Raw genomic sequence first — 17,816 nt, forward strand, 5'->3', positions numbered from 1 at the left:
ATTTGCACCAAAAGCAATAGCGTTCTTAATATTACTAAACAAATGATCTGATTAATTTTCAGCTGAATCGGATAATAAATGCGACCTGTACGTTGCGAACAAAAATACATGGATAGACGAACAGATGGATCCGTCTCCTATTAAAAACATGTAAGTTCGAGCGGGCAGAACTATTTATACCCTCCACCGCGAGTTGTATTGAAGTAAAATGTAATGAACTAAGCTCTTCCGTCACGCCAAGGCTTCTTCCTATCAAAAGTGGAATATACTAACTGAACAATACCATTTTTATACCCATCGGCATCATCACAGACCCTCATCGAAATAATTGTTTTAGTTTCCGTTAGTCCAGCCGGCTGGTCGTACGTTAACTCTCGATTTTGTTCCATTTTTGGTTATCGTGATATTTTGTACAAATTTAGTTCAATTTCGAAGATAAGCCATATCGGTCCATTCTTTCTGGTATCTCCCCCATAAAAGTTAAAACAAAAACGCAAAAATGGTGCGCACGATAACTCTCGAAGGGAGTAGCCGAATTGCACATAACCTTGCATATATTAACATTACCTCCAGGCATAAATCAGGTTCGTGTACTACCCACACAAAATATGGAAAATGTACAGATTAACAACTGGTCTCGGATAGTTTTAATTTTTTTTTTGCAACAATTTTTTATTGCGGTCCCTTTTACGACGGTGCAATTTTGTTCGTTTCCCTACGTCCTGAGATAATGGTGCAAAAGCTCCAAAAAATCCTGCCGGCAACAACTAAACTGGGTATTACTTAGGACAATTCTCGGGATAAGGGAGAAACGATTTGGTCCGAACGTTGTACATTGTATTATTTTTTACAGACTCGGATTATGTCCGAATATTGACTACATCGGACCACTCTTTTGGGTACTTCCCACACGTTGGAATGGAGTTCAGTTAAAGGAATCGTCTGGGATCGTTTTTAAATTCTTGGCAACAATTTTTTTCGAGCGCAAGTCCATACTTGCTGTGAAATTGGTCCAAAAACTAAAAAAACCTATAGACGTCAGAAGTATTGTTTTTACTTCTTTTCTGTAGGTCCGAGGCTGAAGCTATATCTCTGTCGGCACAGCTGACTGATACATTCCTACTTGTCTTAGCAAGGTTTAAATCGAATGAATGAATCGAATGCTTTCTACCCAATCGAAATCCGGAATAGTATATTTAGACTATGTGTGCACAACCCTTAAAATACGTAAAATCGTATATTTTACCCATTTAGAATTCGAAATGCCATATTACAGCCACTTCAGTAGAAAATTCCTTAAAAGACTTCACGTCGCACAGTGTTGCCGCTTCCATACAAAAATTGACAAAAATAGAAGGAGTTGACCTAGGTTGATGAATTTTTGCACAAGTACTTATAAGGGCATAGGAATGAAAAATTTCAACTTTGGTCCATATCGGTTCAGATTTGGATATAGCTCCCATATATATCTTTCCCCGATTTTGCTATAACTCGGTCAATTTTGATCAAATAGCCTTCAAATTTAATATGTAATATTTTCTCAGGCCCCTGAGTAGCTCTACCAGTTTTCACAAAAATCTGTTCAGATTTGGATATAGCCCCCATATATATCTTTCTCGGATTTTGCTATAACTCGGTCAATTTTTGATGATTTTGATTTCACAAAAATCGGTACAGATTTAGATATAGCCTCCATATATATCTTTCACCGATTTTGCTTTAAATCGATCAATTTTTGAAACATAGCCCCTTCAAATTTAACATGGGATGTTTTCTTAAGGCCTTTTAAGTTTCACCGATTTTGACAAAAATCGGTTTAGATTTGGATATATGTAGATCTCATATATATTTTCACTAAACACACAATGTATGTGAGATATTGATTAAATTAGGAAAATATGACGTAATTATCCGTAATTGAGTGACATCGGGCGAAATTATTTATCGAAGCCATATTCAAACCTGAACCGATATGGACCAAAGTTGATATTTTTCATTCCTGTGCCCTCATAAGTACTTGTGCAAACATTCATCAACCTAGGTCAACGGTAAAACTGAACAGGGGTCTGAGGAACATCCCGTGTTAAATTTGAAGGCTATTTATCAAAAATTGAGCGAATTATAGCAAAATCGGGGGAAGATATATATGGGGGCTATATCCAAATCTGAAGCGATTACGAAAATCGGTGAATTTATTCAGTGGCTTAAGAAAATATCACACATAAAATTTGAAGACTATTCGATAAAATTGACCGAGTTATAGCAAAATCGGGGATAGATATATATGGGGCTATATCCAATTCTGAACCGATTTTTGTGAATATCGGTGTAGCTCCGAATCAATGTTTGCGCCTCGGAACGATCGTACATCCAACACGCTCGATGAATGTCTTCCATCTATCACAACATGATCAATTTGATTTCTTGTTTTCTGATCTGGAGACAGCCAGGTGCCCTTATGAATATCGAGATGATTAAATCTGGTACTGCTAACTACCATGTTTTTTGCAGCTGCAAAGTCTATCAGCCTCATAGCATTGTCAGATGTTTCACTGTGGAGACTGAATTTCCCGACTGTTGGGCCAAAGATATTCTCCTTTCCAATTTTGGCATTAAAATCGCCTAGAATGATTTTAATGTCATGTGCAGGACAACGGTCATATGTTTCTTCTAAGCGCTCGTAAAATATATATTTGGTCTGTTCGTCCTTTTCTTCAGTGGGAGCATGAGCGCAAATAAAGCTGATGTTGAAGAATTTAGCTTTTATTCGAATTGCAGCAAGTCTTTCATTCACTGGGGTGAAGCTGGATACCAGATGTTTTAGTCTCCGACTAACTACGAATCCACAACCAAACTCATGCTTTACGTCATGGCAGCTATAATACAGTGCGTCACCTTTAGGTGTTGTTGTGACGCCTTTCCCAATCCATCGTATTTCCTGTATGGCAGTAATATCGGCCTTGTACTTTTCAAGTACGTCTGCCAATGCGAAGACTGCACCTTCTCTATAAAGAGTGCGAACATTCCAGGTGCAGATTCGCAGATCATGGTCCTTAAAACGTTTGCGGGGTTCGTCAACTTTAGAGGGGTTTTTGCGTCGCACAGTGCGAAATATGGGAACTTTAGTTGAACTTTACTAAAAAATTAAAGTACATAGAACTTATGCGATTCTTAATGAATTCCATTGCAAAGTATCCCCTGCCTCATATTCAGTTTTGCGATTTACCCCGCGAAACAACTAGAAATGCACTTAAAAGTTGCACTTTTGTTTTACAATATTTATTTTCTTCAAAAATTGTTTTTAGCTTTGCTTAAGTAATAGAGTGATACAAACAAATGGAAAGTACATTGACTATAGTTTTTTGCCGCTATTATAATTCTTGACAATTTTTTAATTATTTGGCGTTTATAAAGTTGTAATATCAAATTTAGTTTGGCTGCTATTCGTTCCGCAAAAGTGTCCTTTTACAAAGTCTACTAATTTTTTGTATATAATCTTTGAAGGCTTTTTAATATATTTCCGTGAGTTGCAGAATAAATCGGACATTTTCTGAGAGGTAGGATATTTTACTTTGGGCAAGCCAAAAAATAACTACAAGTTAGGAGATATGCGAGCTTTTCCGAAAGTCATTGGAATATTCATATATCCATATTTTTGAAAATTTGATAGAAGAACCGGCATTAGACGTCATTGTTGGTTTCGTCTACGTTAAAATGGGATCACCAATACTAAGAAATTTTGCTTTTTATAGTTTGAAGACTATTCTTTCTAATTTCATTCACATTTTATAGAAAAATGTCAAATTTGAGGAGTTTTCGCAGGACATCATAAAGTACCTAAAACAAAGCATAGTTACACCAGATGCTTTTAGTAGATAGACTCATTTGCAGAACCATGTAATAAGATAGAAACTTTCAAACAAATAGGTTGGTAAATGTGCTTGGAAGCTTTAAAATATGTCATATCGGCCTGTACCGCTCAATGGGGACTATACCAAAACGTGAACAGATATTGACAATATTTTGTACAGATGTTCTCCATTAACTGAAACCCCAATATACCAATTTGTAGCAGAATCGGTTGAAAAATGAACCTCATATGTGAAAACGGTTGCCACCGATACGTGGAGGCTATAGGAAACCGCGGCCCATATTTATCCACATGCGATTCACAAATATAACAAACATTTTGGGAAAGTTTTAGTAACCTACGTCCTTTACATTAAAAAGTTATTAGCAAAGTTCCACTCAAGTGTCGATATTTCGCACTGTACATCGGACGGAATCGATTATCGGGAGGTACCTTTATATATAGGTAGTGCGCCTACAATTTTTTTGATAATTTTTACCACTATTAAAGTTAAATTGCAAATTAGAACTATTTTGGAATGAAAATGTAGCTAAAGTACTCATAGCAGCTAAAATTGTGAGGTACCGTGATATGGGGATTCTGACCCCTTGGATCCAAAAAGTGGTAGAAATATTTTTAGCCTCTGGAAAAAGCAAAATACCAGTTCTAACCAATTCGGTGGTCAATATGACATCTCGTACCCTCCAATAATTGGGAGAGTGTAAAAATATATACATATAATGCGATAGTCATTATTACAAGCTAATTTTCTGGTCCATAATATAAGTTTATGAGTTTTTGGTCATTATGTCAGTAATGAAAAAATTTTTTTTTTTCTAAAATGTATTTCCTGCTGCAGGAATGAATGACCTTTTGCCTATTATTGACTATAATAAATTTTATTCCATTTAAGTACTGAAAAAGGTCCCGCACAAACCACTTTAATTTGATATGATATATGCAATAAAATTATATATTATATGAAATAATATATATGTATGTATGTAATGATGTGATGATTAGTTAGAAACTTTGGCTATGTCGTGTGACTTCAAATCTTCAAAAGCTTTGTGCGTGAGCTTTTTTTATAGAATCACCATATAATTAAAATTATATCTAATCTTAGGTAAAAACTCATCGAAATATGATATAATAGCTCATTTCAAATCTCATTGCATTTAGATATACCTTTGGAGGTTTTAAATGGTAGTCAGCTGATTTTTGTTCATAGCATCTAATCGATTTGAAACGTAAAAGAAGTTGTTGTAAATTAAATTCGTCTCAAAAAACATACAGCAAATTACAAATTTATTGTTTAATATTGAAAATGTTAGCACATTATGCTGCTAATGCTAACTAATGAGCAAATAAAGAATTATTTTATCGTTCAGACATAGTAAACGATTAAAATCAGCTTTGCGTATCAAAGCAGATTTAATTTCCCCACCTTGTTTACAAATTTTGACATTTTTAATTATTTTTATTGCAGCCAATTTTTATTGTGCCAGCTTGCAACTTTTTGTATTTTCTAGCAAAATGTTGCAAAAAACAGAGTTGTATACGAGGATTTATGCCAGATTTAAAACAAATCCACCCAATACGATCTTGATAATGCGCTAGATCTGGCTAATGAGGTCATATCTAAATGGCCTATAAGGTTGTTAGAAAGTCATAACCCTAGCGTTCATATTTTTTGCACTGTGCGGCGTTCCGAAAGTTACAGAACACTTCTTTAACACGGCTGAAATGCTGGTACCAGAGCAAATATCGCTGAGTATTTTTGCAAACGTTAAAAATGTTTTGTTGCTTGAACTGAGAATCAAATCCGGATGTAGGATATGACTTAATTATTTTGAATTAAAATGTATGTACGTATGAATAAATTTTCTTCCCTTAATAGCTTGTAAAATAACAATAAAATTCCAATATACTCGCATGTATACAAATAATAAACAAATAAAAAACAATACTTACAGTTACTCACAAGTGGTCCTTTGCTATTATTTCCAACTGAAACGCTGTTATTATTCTCTACATTATCGATTAATTCATTCTTACAACGATTTGTTATATCTGTGGATGCTGGTCGTACTGGACCACGAAAACCAAAACGGCTACCGGCACCTGGTAACAGAGCATTGACATTACCACCACCACCACTACCACCACCAGCAACAATCAACCCTGTTGCATTGTTGGCTGTTGTTGTATTGTTCGAGTTCAAGTTATTTGCGGCCACTGCTCCCATTTTATCAAAGTGCACATTGTTGAGTAAATCTAATTGAATACGAATCAGTTAATGTAAATTCAATTAATTTGTTATATTTTTATGCAGAATATTATAATTTACCCGCGTTGCCATTGCCATTGTCATCCTTATCCATTATTGTAGCTCTACCCAGAGTCTCGTTCACAGGCGAGTTGTGGCAATCATCAGTTATGTCATAACCACCACCAGTGTCAATAATGTCAGCTGCCGTATCTGCTTCGTTGTCATTCGTACAGACATTATTACATTTATCCTGTTTCTTCTTGCCATTATCACCTTTTAGTAATTTTTTCAGCTTTTTAGGTGTAGTATTGAGATTTTTACGAAATCCAAAAGACATGGCCGTTCCTTTGGTTTGAATTTCACCGGCATTCTGTTTCTTTGAATGTCTCTTGCTTTCGGTTTGACCCTAAAACAGTCATACAAAAATATGTATAATTGAATTAGAGAAGCAGAAAAAAGAGAATATGTACGTGAATGTTTGTTTGTATGTTCGAAATGAATGAGTTGACCACAATAAATGCACACATCAGTGAGTCCACACAGAATGAATGGTAATGCGGTATACAAATTCTTCTATTTTTATACAATTTCAATTATGAAAAATCAGAAAGAACTAGGACACATTGGACCTATGTCAGCAAGCAGATTTTCTGTTTACGGAGAACCCTAAAAGCTTCATTGATGTTAATTCGGTTGAAAATGTTAATTAAATGTTGAAATATCTAAAATACTGGAAACGGTGCGTGCGCCTGAACTAACTTTTAAATAAATGCTAAAACTAATAAGTTTTTGCGGATGCTGAAACTACAATGTTCATAGACGTGAAAAATAAAAAAACAAAAAACCAAAAATCGACGGAAGAATTTTTAAATAAATAGAGGTCAAAGGTAATCTTTTTGGGTTTTTTTAGTTTTTTAGGATTTTCCTTGAAAACCGCAAGTCCTGTGGAAATAGGACTAAAGAATATGTTGTAGCTGTAAAAATATTCTACAATATTGAACTTTACGATTTGTTTCTAGGTTTTACATTTTTTGAGATATAGAAGATAAAATTGGGACATCGCACTGACTCCATCGCATTTTCTGGAAGCAGACGATCAAGTCTGTCATAATGTTCAAAATTAAACACCTCCGAAACGGCTGGACCAAATTGGATGGAATTTTGTATGTGGAGTTTTTAGGTTTGATAATAGATCGTAAGCTAGGTTTGATAATAGATCGTAAGCTATTTTTCATTTGACTAAGTGGAGGTATCGGTGTACCTTAAATTCAATTCACTTATTCGTACACAAAAACATATTTACATATTATGGTACTTAAAATCTATTTGTACGAGATTTACCTACAGAGATTTACTCAAAGAGTGGCATAACTTAAAAAAATGTGCTTTCAGAGCTACGAATACGACGACTTCCTTTCTACTTTATCTTGTGTCAAATTTCCATGATGATATCTCTAAAACTCGACGAGTTACACCTCATTTACTACAAGTTTCGCATAAATCAACACAAAAGTTTCTTGAGTTTATGAAGCAGTAAAGCACTTAAAATCATGCTTGATCTTGCACAGAAATTTAGCACTGATATCTGGCTAGCTATTTGCAAAATATGGTCCAATTAGTTATTTTAGTTTTTGTGTAATAATCCTTTTAAGTAGGGAAGTCAAATTTCAATCGGCAACATAAAACGCGTTTTTCTCGAAACTGGATTTTTTGAGATGTGCCACTCTTTGAGTAAATGATCGATATAATCTATGTCTATAAAATAGAAAAAATAGATCTTGTGTGCGAATATCTGTATAATGGTAACAGACAGGCTCCAAATGTTGTAAAAATTAGTAGGAAGTAAGTACACGCCATCTCTTACGAAACAAAAAAGGTCGGGTCAGAGGAGCAGTTCTCTCCTTGATATGATAATATCGAACATAGTATATTTGTTATAAATATTAATTTGAGGGCCCTTAACTTGTTAAACTTTTTGCTGAAAATAATCTAATGTATCACGAGAAAAAAGGTGTTTAGTCAATCTGATGTATGGAGTGGGGAAGTAACCCCTTTGGATCCAACAATAACATGTAATATGTATGCTTTATTATGGGATTGAAAATCTTTTAACTGGGCAGTATTGATAATCATATCTCGAATCTCCGAATATTCCTGCGGAATACAACTATCGAGGAATAGATTTTTCTAGAGAAACCATTCCTCCAATCATGAAGAATTTGAGAAAAATAATGTTTAAATTTGGAGGGACTGAAGGGTCATTTTTCATACCTTGTGTGTCCTAATTGTTGTGAAATCAAAAAGAAAATGTTTTAAGCGAAATAAGCAAATCCATATAAATAAAAATCAAATGTCGTTCGTTGGTAATGACCTCAGTTGAGAACGGCTGGACCAATTTGGATAATACTTTTTTTGAAATGTTCGTCATAACCCAACTTAGGCTTTTATGCAAAGAAAATTTGATCACGACCACTTTTTTCAATTTTCAATTTTAATCTTTTCTACAAAAACTACTGAACTGATTTTCCTGAAATTGTCATGTACAGGATGCCCCCGGTGAAAATAGGCTACATATTTTGTTGAATTTCGGAAGGGGCGGGGTACTCCCCCTATATCCTATTTCTGTAAAAATGCTATATCTATATAAATAAAAATCAAATGTCGTTCATTGGTAATGACATCAATTGAGAACGGCTGGACCGATTTGGATAATTCTTTTTTTGAAATGTTCGTCATAACCCAACATAGGTTTTTATGCAAAGAAAATTTGACCACGCACACTTTTTTCAATTTTAATCTTTTCTACAAACTAAATTTCCTGAACTAATTTTTTTCTGAAATTTTCAGGAAATGTACAGGAATGGTCCCCGGGGAAAATAGGCTACATATTTTAATGAATTTCGGAAGGGTGGGGTACTTCCCCTATACCCTATTTCTTTAAAAATTATGTATTTACAATTGTTACGAATGTATTGGTTTGGAAATTAATTTGCGAGACAATTGTGGCTATGTCTCTAACCTTACGTACCTATTTGGGACCCAAAGACTTGGCAACGCCCACTTAAAAAAAAAAATGTTACATCTACAAAACTACTGAACCGATTTTACTGAAATTTTCAGGGATGTATAGGGATGGCCCCCGTAAAAAAATTTGCTTCATATTTTGTTTGATATTTCATATTTTGTTTGATATTTGCATTTGCAATAAAAACGAATGTATCGGTTTGAAAATTTACGAATCAATCAAATCCGAGCATGCATATTTTTATACCCTCCACCATATGGAGGGTATAATTAAATTTGTCATTCCGTTTGTAACACATCGAAATATATATACAGCTCGCAATTTTAAAGATAGAGAGTCAAAATTTGGTACAGAAGTTTTTATTACTTGCAGGATGGTTGGTATTGAAAATGGGATATATCGGTCCACGTTTTGATATAGCCCCCATAGAACGGTACCTCCCGATTTTCGGTATTTTTAAGGTTTTAGCTTCATTATCCTACCAAAATGGCTGAAATTTGGTACGTAGTCTTCTTCAGGGGTATAAAACTTTCCCCCAGAATTTTGTCGGTATCGGTTCACACCTTCATATAGCCCCCATAGAACGGTACCTCCCGATTTTCGGTATTTTTAGGGGTTTAGCTTCATTATCCTACCAAAATGGCTGAAATTTGGTACGTAGTCTTCTTTAGGGGTATAAAACTTTCCCCCAGAATTTTGTTGGTATCGGTCCACACCTTCATATAGCCCCCATAGAACGGTACCTCCCGATTTTCGGTATTTTTAAGGTTTTAGCTTCATTATCCTACCAAAATGGCTGAAATTTGGTACGTAGTCTTCTTCAGGGGTATACAACTTTCCCCCAGAATTTTGTCGGTATCGGTTCACACCTTCATATAGCCCCCATAGAACGGTACCTCCCGATTTTCGGTATTTTTAGGGTTTTAGCTTCATTATCCTACCAAAATGGCTGAAATTTGGTACGTAGTCTTCTTTAGGGGTATAAAACTTTCCCCCAGAACTTTGTCGGTATAGGTCCATGCCTTCATATAGCCCCCATAGAACGGTACCTCCCGATTTTCGGTATTTTGAACGTTGTGGCCTCAATATTCCACCAAAATGGCTGAAATTTGGTATTTAGACTTCGTTGGGGTACTCAAACTTCCCCTTTAAATTTGTCGGTATAGGTCCACGCCTTCATATATCGCCCATGGAAAGGCACCTCCCGATTTTTCGTATTTTGAAGGTTGTGTCTTCAATATTCCACCAAAATGGCTGAAATTGGGTATTTAGTCTTCAATGTGATATAAAACTGTTCGCCAGAAATATGTCTGTACTGGTCCACGCTTTCATATTGCCCCATTTCTGACAAAAATTCGTCGGTATAGGTCCACGTTTCGATATAGCCCCCATAGAACGGCACCTCCCGATTTTCGTAATACTGAAGATTGTGACGTCAATATCCAACCGAAATGGCTGAAATTCGTTATTTCGTCTTCTAAGAGTTATAAGATATTCCAGAAGAGTATTATCAGTATAGGTCCACGTCTATCTATATCCCCATAGAAGCGTACTTCTTGATTTTCGTTATTTTTTAAGTTTTAGTCACATTCTCTAACCGAAATATAGGAAATTTGATCCTAAAAACTTTCCGTCAGAAATTTGTCGGTATAGATCGACGTTTTGAAATAGCCCCCATAGAATGGTGCCTCACATTGGTTTACCGAAATTTAACTAAGTCTTCTTCATACACGAAAGGAAATTAATTATTCCATTTTACTTCAATACAACTTGTGGTGGAGGGTATAACAAGTTCGGCCCGGTCGAACTTAACGCCGTTCTTACTTGTTTTAAATATTTTATATCTCCAAAATACGGAACCGATACTGAACCGATGAAATTTGCAGCAAATGCTCAGAGTGGCAATGTGTACTTTATGAATTTCAGGGGGGGGGGGGGGGGGGGGTGGTGTACTTTTCCACGCATTTCTTTTAAACGCTATAAGTATATGCCAAACTAATGATATCGGTTTCAGCATTAATTTCGGGCGACAATGGGGTTGAGTCTCCGAACTTTGTCGAATATTTGGAGCCAATATACCGGACCACGTCCATTTTTTTAAATATGTTATATTTTGAAAACTGGTGACCACGCCCAGTACATTATTTTTTCAAAACTTCTGAACCTAATTTCATGAAATTTTCAGAAAATGTTTAGGAATGTCCCGTGGTCCAAAATGCTATATACATATTTGTTGATGAATTTCGGGGCCTATTGTTTTATAATCGCTATATGAAGTCCCGAAAACGGACAGTTTTTAAGTATGTTATATATTGAAAACTAACGAACCGATTTTCATGAAATTTTGTGGAAAGTGAGGTGGTACATGTAGTCATGAATTTTGGAGGTAGGGGATATGGGTGATAATAAATCCTAATTAGCATCAATGGGCGAAAAAATCCGACGAAGTACGTAAGAGAAAAGCAAGGTTACAGACAAAATCTGTTGATAAATTTTAAATCCTCAATGAATAACTCGGTTTGACAATTGTAAAGCATAAACTCCATAAAAAGTTGTCATCAAAATGCAATACGACAGGTCAGCAACGCGGACCCGGTTCTGCTAGTTTAATCAAATAAATTACATTTTTATATATCAAAGATTTTCAGAAGATGTTATTAAATAATGTTGGCAAAAATTTAAAAATATTAATTTTGAAGTAAAATTAATGTAAAATATGCATTTATCCAGTGTTTTTCAACAATATCGAACCGGTGTTTTGTATGTGCAGAGTTCTCCCATCCCATCGTTGATCAGTACAAAAATTTGAGAGTGATGATGCAGACTAATGTTATTTTTAATAAATTTCCAACCACAAATTGAATGTTTTAGTACACGGGAAATCACATGGGATAAAAATACCAATTATGGCTCTAATTCTGACTCAATGTAAGTGTGAGAAAATTTAACCTTGGTGAAAGTAAATCGTATATCACTGTATGTAGTCACGAAAAAATGATGCGGGCAGGTTCAGGGGAAGCTATTACCATCAAAGGACCCAAATATCAAATTTAGTATTTTTAACTCAAAACTGAATTAAGTTTGTTTCGACTTTTTAGAATTCGTCATCATTGTAATACACCCTGTCGCAATAAGATAGAAATTATTGTGGAAGGTGCCGCAAGGGGACACAAATGTTAAATATCCTGTTCTTTAATCACTATTTCCATGGAACTATTCAATGTCGAAAGAGGTTGTCCTTTAAATAGTTAAAGTATAAGGAAAATATAACGCTGGTAGACATAGGAAAGAAGTATCGTAGTGATCATTATGGTACGCACATTTTTATAGTGGTAAATTAATTAACCAAGGCTACAAACCTTAAATATCAGCTATCCGAAAGACTTTAAGTAGTCAACCCAACGTTGACATGAAAGAGCAGTAACCTTATAGGGCTCATTTTTTCATATGGTACATGTAAATCATTATTGGAGCTAGAATAATCAATACATGAAGTAGTTATGTACCTAGGGGTTATCTGCGGTGCCAGAATAGCTTGAATGAATGGGAGAAAACGAGTTTATCTCTCCTATATGTATTTATGCATTAAAATCCCATAATAAGTGGTCACTCTAAATATCGATGTAGTACAAGGTACATCAAATATATTAGATTTAATCGGGGTTGCGAAGCTCACTGTGTTCGGCTAGTATGGAATATATACCAAAATATAGCTCAAATTAGTGCTTTTTTAGTCAAAATATGTAGCTAAGGTTCTTAAAGTGGCTAAAAGGTAGCGTGATTTATGCCCGTAATTTCAAAGCGTAGTTTTCTATGAGTTCGTAGATATCTCCCGTAAGCAAAATTTTATAATTTCAACTCGTAGCTAACGTTACCGGGTCAAAAACGATTGATTGATTTTTTTTTTTTGATTTTTTTTCGAACATTTGATCTCTTTATTCTCATCTGTCGCAGTTTAGCAATGGAAAGACTCACTCAAAGAGATCCACCGATCTATATCTACAATTCTCTGTAGGAATGTAGGATTAAATACCAAATCAGTCAACTCCGTTAGAAAATGTGGGTAAAACCTTCAGAATAACAAAAATCGGGATATACTGTTCAAAAATTTAAAATATATTGAAAAAAATCTGGCGGTAAAGTCTTAAAGCCCGAAGGAAGACTAAATACCATTTTTCACTAAAATCGAAAATAAACGCGGTCGCGGTTTATGGGGGCTATATAAAAATGTGAACCAGTACTGACACATTTCTAGGAAAAAGTTTTGCGGCCCCAAAGATGACTAAATAGTAATTTTTAGCCATTTTAGTGTGATACTGAGGCTAAAGTTTTCAAAGGTACCGTTATGTGGCGGCTATATCAAAACGTTTTTCAATACCAAACACACTAGGAGTAACTGAAATTTCTGTAATAAAATAATAAAGCTCCATCTTAAATATGGCGTACGGACTCGGTTATATCGACTTGAAATTTTATGCTCATCAAAAATTTGTATACTTTATAGCAGTATCCGGCACTAATACAAACGCATTGTTTGTGGTCTCACGCATACGACTCTCTCTCGCTCTCTCCACAAACAGCGTGTGCGTTAATGCATTGCTAAAATTAGAAATCATTGAAACAACCGACAACAGAACCTTCTTCTTTGACTTCTGAACGAAGACTGAGTGGTGGTTGTTCTGTTGTTATTCTCATCAAGGGCACGTGTGCCCCTTTTTGCCGGATAATGCTTTATAGTCAGAATAACCCATTTTAAATTGCAAGAACATTCGGACCTTTATCTATAACAAACTTTTGTGCGAGAGGTACAACGAAGTGCCCCAAATATTTGGCGTTTTTGCCGGAAGTATTGACCCTTAATTTGGATTAAAGCGCAAAAGTGTTGAACTCTAGACCGTGGGTATAAAACTTTCCGCCTGAAGTTTGTCTGTATAGGTTCACGATTTCATATAGTCCCCTTAGAACGGTATCTCCCCTTTTTCGGTATTCCGTAGGTTTGGTGTTTAGTCTTCGCGGGGGGGTATAAAACGTATCACCGGAAATTTTTTGATATAGGCCCACGTCTTCGTATAGCCCCCATAAAAGGTCCCTCTCGATTTTCCGCATTTTAAAGGTTTCAGTGTCATAATCAAAGCGAAGTGGATGAAATTTGGTATTAAGTCTTCGATAGGAGTATAAAATATCCCAGAAGAGAATTATTAGTATAGGCCAACGTCTTCATATAGCCCCCATAGAAGTTTATCTCCGATTTTTGGTATTTTGAAACTTGTGGCCTCAATATAGCACCAAAATGGCTGACATTTGGAATTTTGTCCTCGCTGGGTCTATAAAATATTCCAAAGGAAAATTATCAGTATATGTCCACGTTTTCATGTATCCCCTATAGAAGGGTACCTCCGGATTTTCGGTATTTCGAATTTTGTGGCCTCAATACCGCACCGAAATGACTGAAATTTTGTGTAGTTTTCACTGGGGATATACAAATTTCCACCTGAAATTTTTCGGTATAGGTTCATGTCTTCATAGAACGGCATCTCCCGATTTTCGGTAGTTTGAAGGTTTCAGCGTCATTATCAAACCGAAATGGGTGAAATTTTGTATTTAGCTTTCAAGGAGTATGAGTATAGGTCTACGTTTTCGTACCTCCGGATTTTCGGTATTACGAAGGTTGTTGAAATGTTGTATTAAGTCTTCGTTGGGTATAATAGTTGATCACGATAGCTATAATAGTTGGTCACATACGTCTTTGTAGGGCTTTTGTAATAAAATAAAAAAAAAACAATCCTCCAAAAGCTGTACGATGCGAAAAGGTTGCACCAATATCAGCCGCTACCATAGAGGTGAAGTTTGTTATAGGAAAGAATGAGTCTATATTGGAACTGGATCTTTTTTGGAAGTAATTCCTTCTTTCGGTGTTAATCAACCAAAGTAACTGAAACTTTGTATTTAATCGTCACTATATAAAGCATTAATTCAGAGAATTGTCGATATTTCGCTCATTTGCTCAAAAAATGCGTTTTCTATTTTTTCTACGACTTCTGTTTTATCTTGTTACAGCCCATTTACTACAAGTTTAGCATAATTCCACAAAAATGTTTTTTTTTTGAGTCTACGAAGCACCAAAACTTTTCAAATCATGCTTGATCTTGCATGGAAATTTAGCACTGATATCTGACTATCTGTTTACAAAATAGGGTCCAAGTACACGCAGAGAAAAAATATGATTGATCCAACAATATACGAAAAGCAAAATATGTATTGTAAAGATATTGTTAGATTCCGCATTTAGTATTGTGAGTCCAACAATCGATTTTGTTAATTACAACAATTGTTTTTGTCATATCCAACAATAATTGTTGTCATATCCAAAAATTTTATTCTCTTCCCCGGTATTCGATGCCATGGTAAAAAAAACGTTTTTTGTTAGTTTTGTTTGTATGAGTTCCTCTTATCTTTGTTTTTATTTTGTGTATGTACACCATGAAAATATTGTTGTTATTTGTTTATTCTTTCTCATTCTTATTTTTGTTTTGATAGTTGAGTAACACCACAATCTGAGAAGAGTTTTTGGTCCTAATTTGTGTTTCTTTTCATATTTGTTGTGGTTTTATGGTGTTACTTGAGGTAGGTGTTTGGAAGATGAGCGCAATGGAGTAGTTATGTTTCTTCATTTAATTTGTTGTCTTTTTAGTTAGACCTGGCAAAACCTGGCAATGTGTAGTGTCTGTCAATGCTCATAATATTATACGTGACATTTATACCAAAGTTATGTGGAGAGTGTGTATGGGAATTATATACGATCAAATCAAAAATTTCAGTAACAGGTTTTCTGAGCTGACAATAGTTTTTGTAAAAATTCTAGATTATGATAGTTCCTACCATAGATTTTTACAATATTGGGGATTTTGCAAGTTGTTTTTGTAATTGGATTTCAACTGCCCTGGCTGAGGTTTGAACCTGGGTCCTCTCCAACAAACAGACAATGTTGTCGAGATCTCAGCGTTCTAAGCCACTGCCAATGTATCATATCAACAAACTAGTCGACATGATGCCAATGTATCATATCAACAAACTAGTCGACATGATATCCAAAAAACTTCAAAAACTGAAGGCATTACAATTCATGAAGGAAACCCCCCTTCGATTGTATATGTGTATGTATTGATAAAATGATTCCTAGACAAGACACTAGGGTGACTTGATAAAGAAAAAAGACTTCAATAAATACTTCATAATTACAAAATTGTAAAAATGTTTGTATAAATAGAAGTTATCAAAATCAGCCTTTGTCTTCTAGCCATTAGCATTCAAATACGCCTGATGAGCCTGGCTTAAACCACCAGGCGAAACGATCGTAGCGTAATGGTTGAGTGTGTGGTATTTCGCTAGAATTCATTTTTCAATACAAAACTCCTTAGGCCATGTTAGCTCGATTAATCCAATTAATTAAAAAAAATAGATATTGTTGTTCTAACAAAAGTGAAAAATATTTTTTCTCTGCGTGCAGTTATTTTAGTTTTTTCGTAATCAAATTTTTTAGTTGAGAAGTCAAATTTCAATCGCCAACTTAAAAAGCGTTGTTCTAGAAACTGGTTTTTTGAGATGTGTCACTCTTTGAGTAAATGAGCGATATGTATGACCGTTTTAAATCTGATATATAATTTTCTTCGGATATAAAACACTCCTACAGAAATTTTCGGCATATGTTCAACAAATAACTATCCTCCAGGTTATAATTCCAACATAAACTCGCTTTTTCAAGATATCTTAGAGGACTTTATCGCACATAACGATTTGTGGCATTTCGTAGTAGGTAATGACCAGAATGTTACAGCAAGGTATTGAATATTGAAAACTTCGCGTTGTGCACAGTTAATGAGGACAACCACACCGGAATTAGTAGAGAGTGACACAGTTAGCGACGTCACCAAGTGGATCAGGTAGGATAAGTCGGAGTATTTTACAAGAGTACGTAACTTGTTGATACAACAATATATGAATCTTGTAAGAATTAAGTTTTTTTTTTGTTCCAAATTTTTTTTTCGATCACCAGCAAAAACAATAGGATGCATGAACACAAAAATCTAGTTCCAACTATCTCGCCGAGATATGCCGATCTGTAAAGCAAATATATTTTAAAAATTGGTACACTCCAACTTGTCTTGATGCTTTTAGTGCATGCATCCAAAACTAAAAGCGGCGAGCTCGATTAACTTTAATGACTAAGTTACACTAGTTACCATTTGTGTTTCAAATTTTTTAACCAAAATCTAGCAAAGTAGAGATATAAAAAAGTTTTTGAACGAACTTGAACTGTCCCATTTTAAAATGTACATATAATGCAATTATTTATTTATTTTTTGCTCTCACAAATCAATATTATTTCTTTCCATTACCTCAGTTGATGTATAAACCATTTTGGTATTGCTGGATATTATACAATTGAAGCAGATAGATACTATGAAGTTTTTTTCAATATAAATAAAAATATATGCACAACAATGTGTAAGTACCAGCCCGTGTAGACTATAACTTTAAACGACACACTGGCGACTCACGACGTCAACCCCAGCAAAACATTGATGACTAACCGATTGCAAAAGTGAAATAAACGAACATCGGAGGAACGTCTAGTGAACAGATGGTGGAACCCATTCTAGACGTAGTTT

General features: G+C 35.0%; 1 protein-coding gene across 32 annotated transcripts in view; it reads right to left on the reverse strand.

The window, feature by feature from the left end:
• Positions 1-17,816, reverse strand: part of LOC141402734 (uncharacterized) — a 313,145-nt gene that overhangs the window by 132,850 nt on the left and 162,479 nt on the right. For 29 of the 32 annotated variants that reach the window (XM_073984628.1, XM_073984627.1, XM_073984626.1 and 26 more), the window contains 2 exons: positions 6,201-6,528; positions 5,825-6,127 (listed from right to left, as the gene is read on the reverse strand). In XM_073984628.1, coding sequence (XP_073840729.1) covers positions 5,825-6,127; positions 6,201-6,528 — 631 coding nt within the window. Of the gene's footprint in view, positions 1-5,824; positions 6,128-6,200; positions 6,529-17,543; positions 17,757-17,816 lie in introns of those variants that run through there. The other 3 variants (XM_073984646.1, XM_073984645.1, XM_073984644.1) reach the window with 1 other exon arrangement.

The sequence above is a fragment of the Musca autumnalis genome, unplaced genomic scaffold, assembly GCF_047663935.1.
Source record: "Musca autumnalis isolate F117 unplaced genomic scaffold, ASM4766393v1 scaffold_4, whole genome shotgun sequence".
Taxonomy (NCBI): Eukaryota; Metazoa; Arthropoda; class Insecta; order Diptera; family Muscidae; genus Musca; species Musca autumnalis.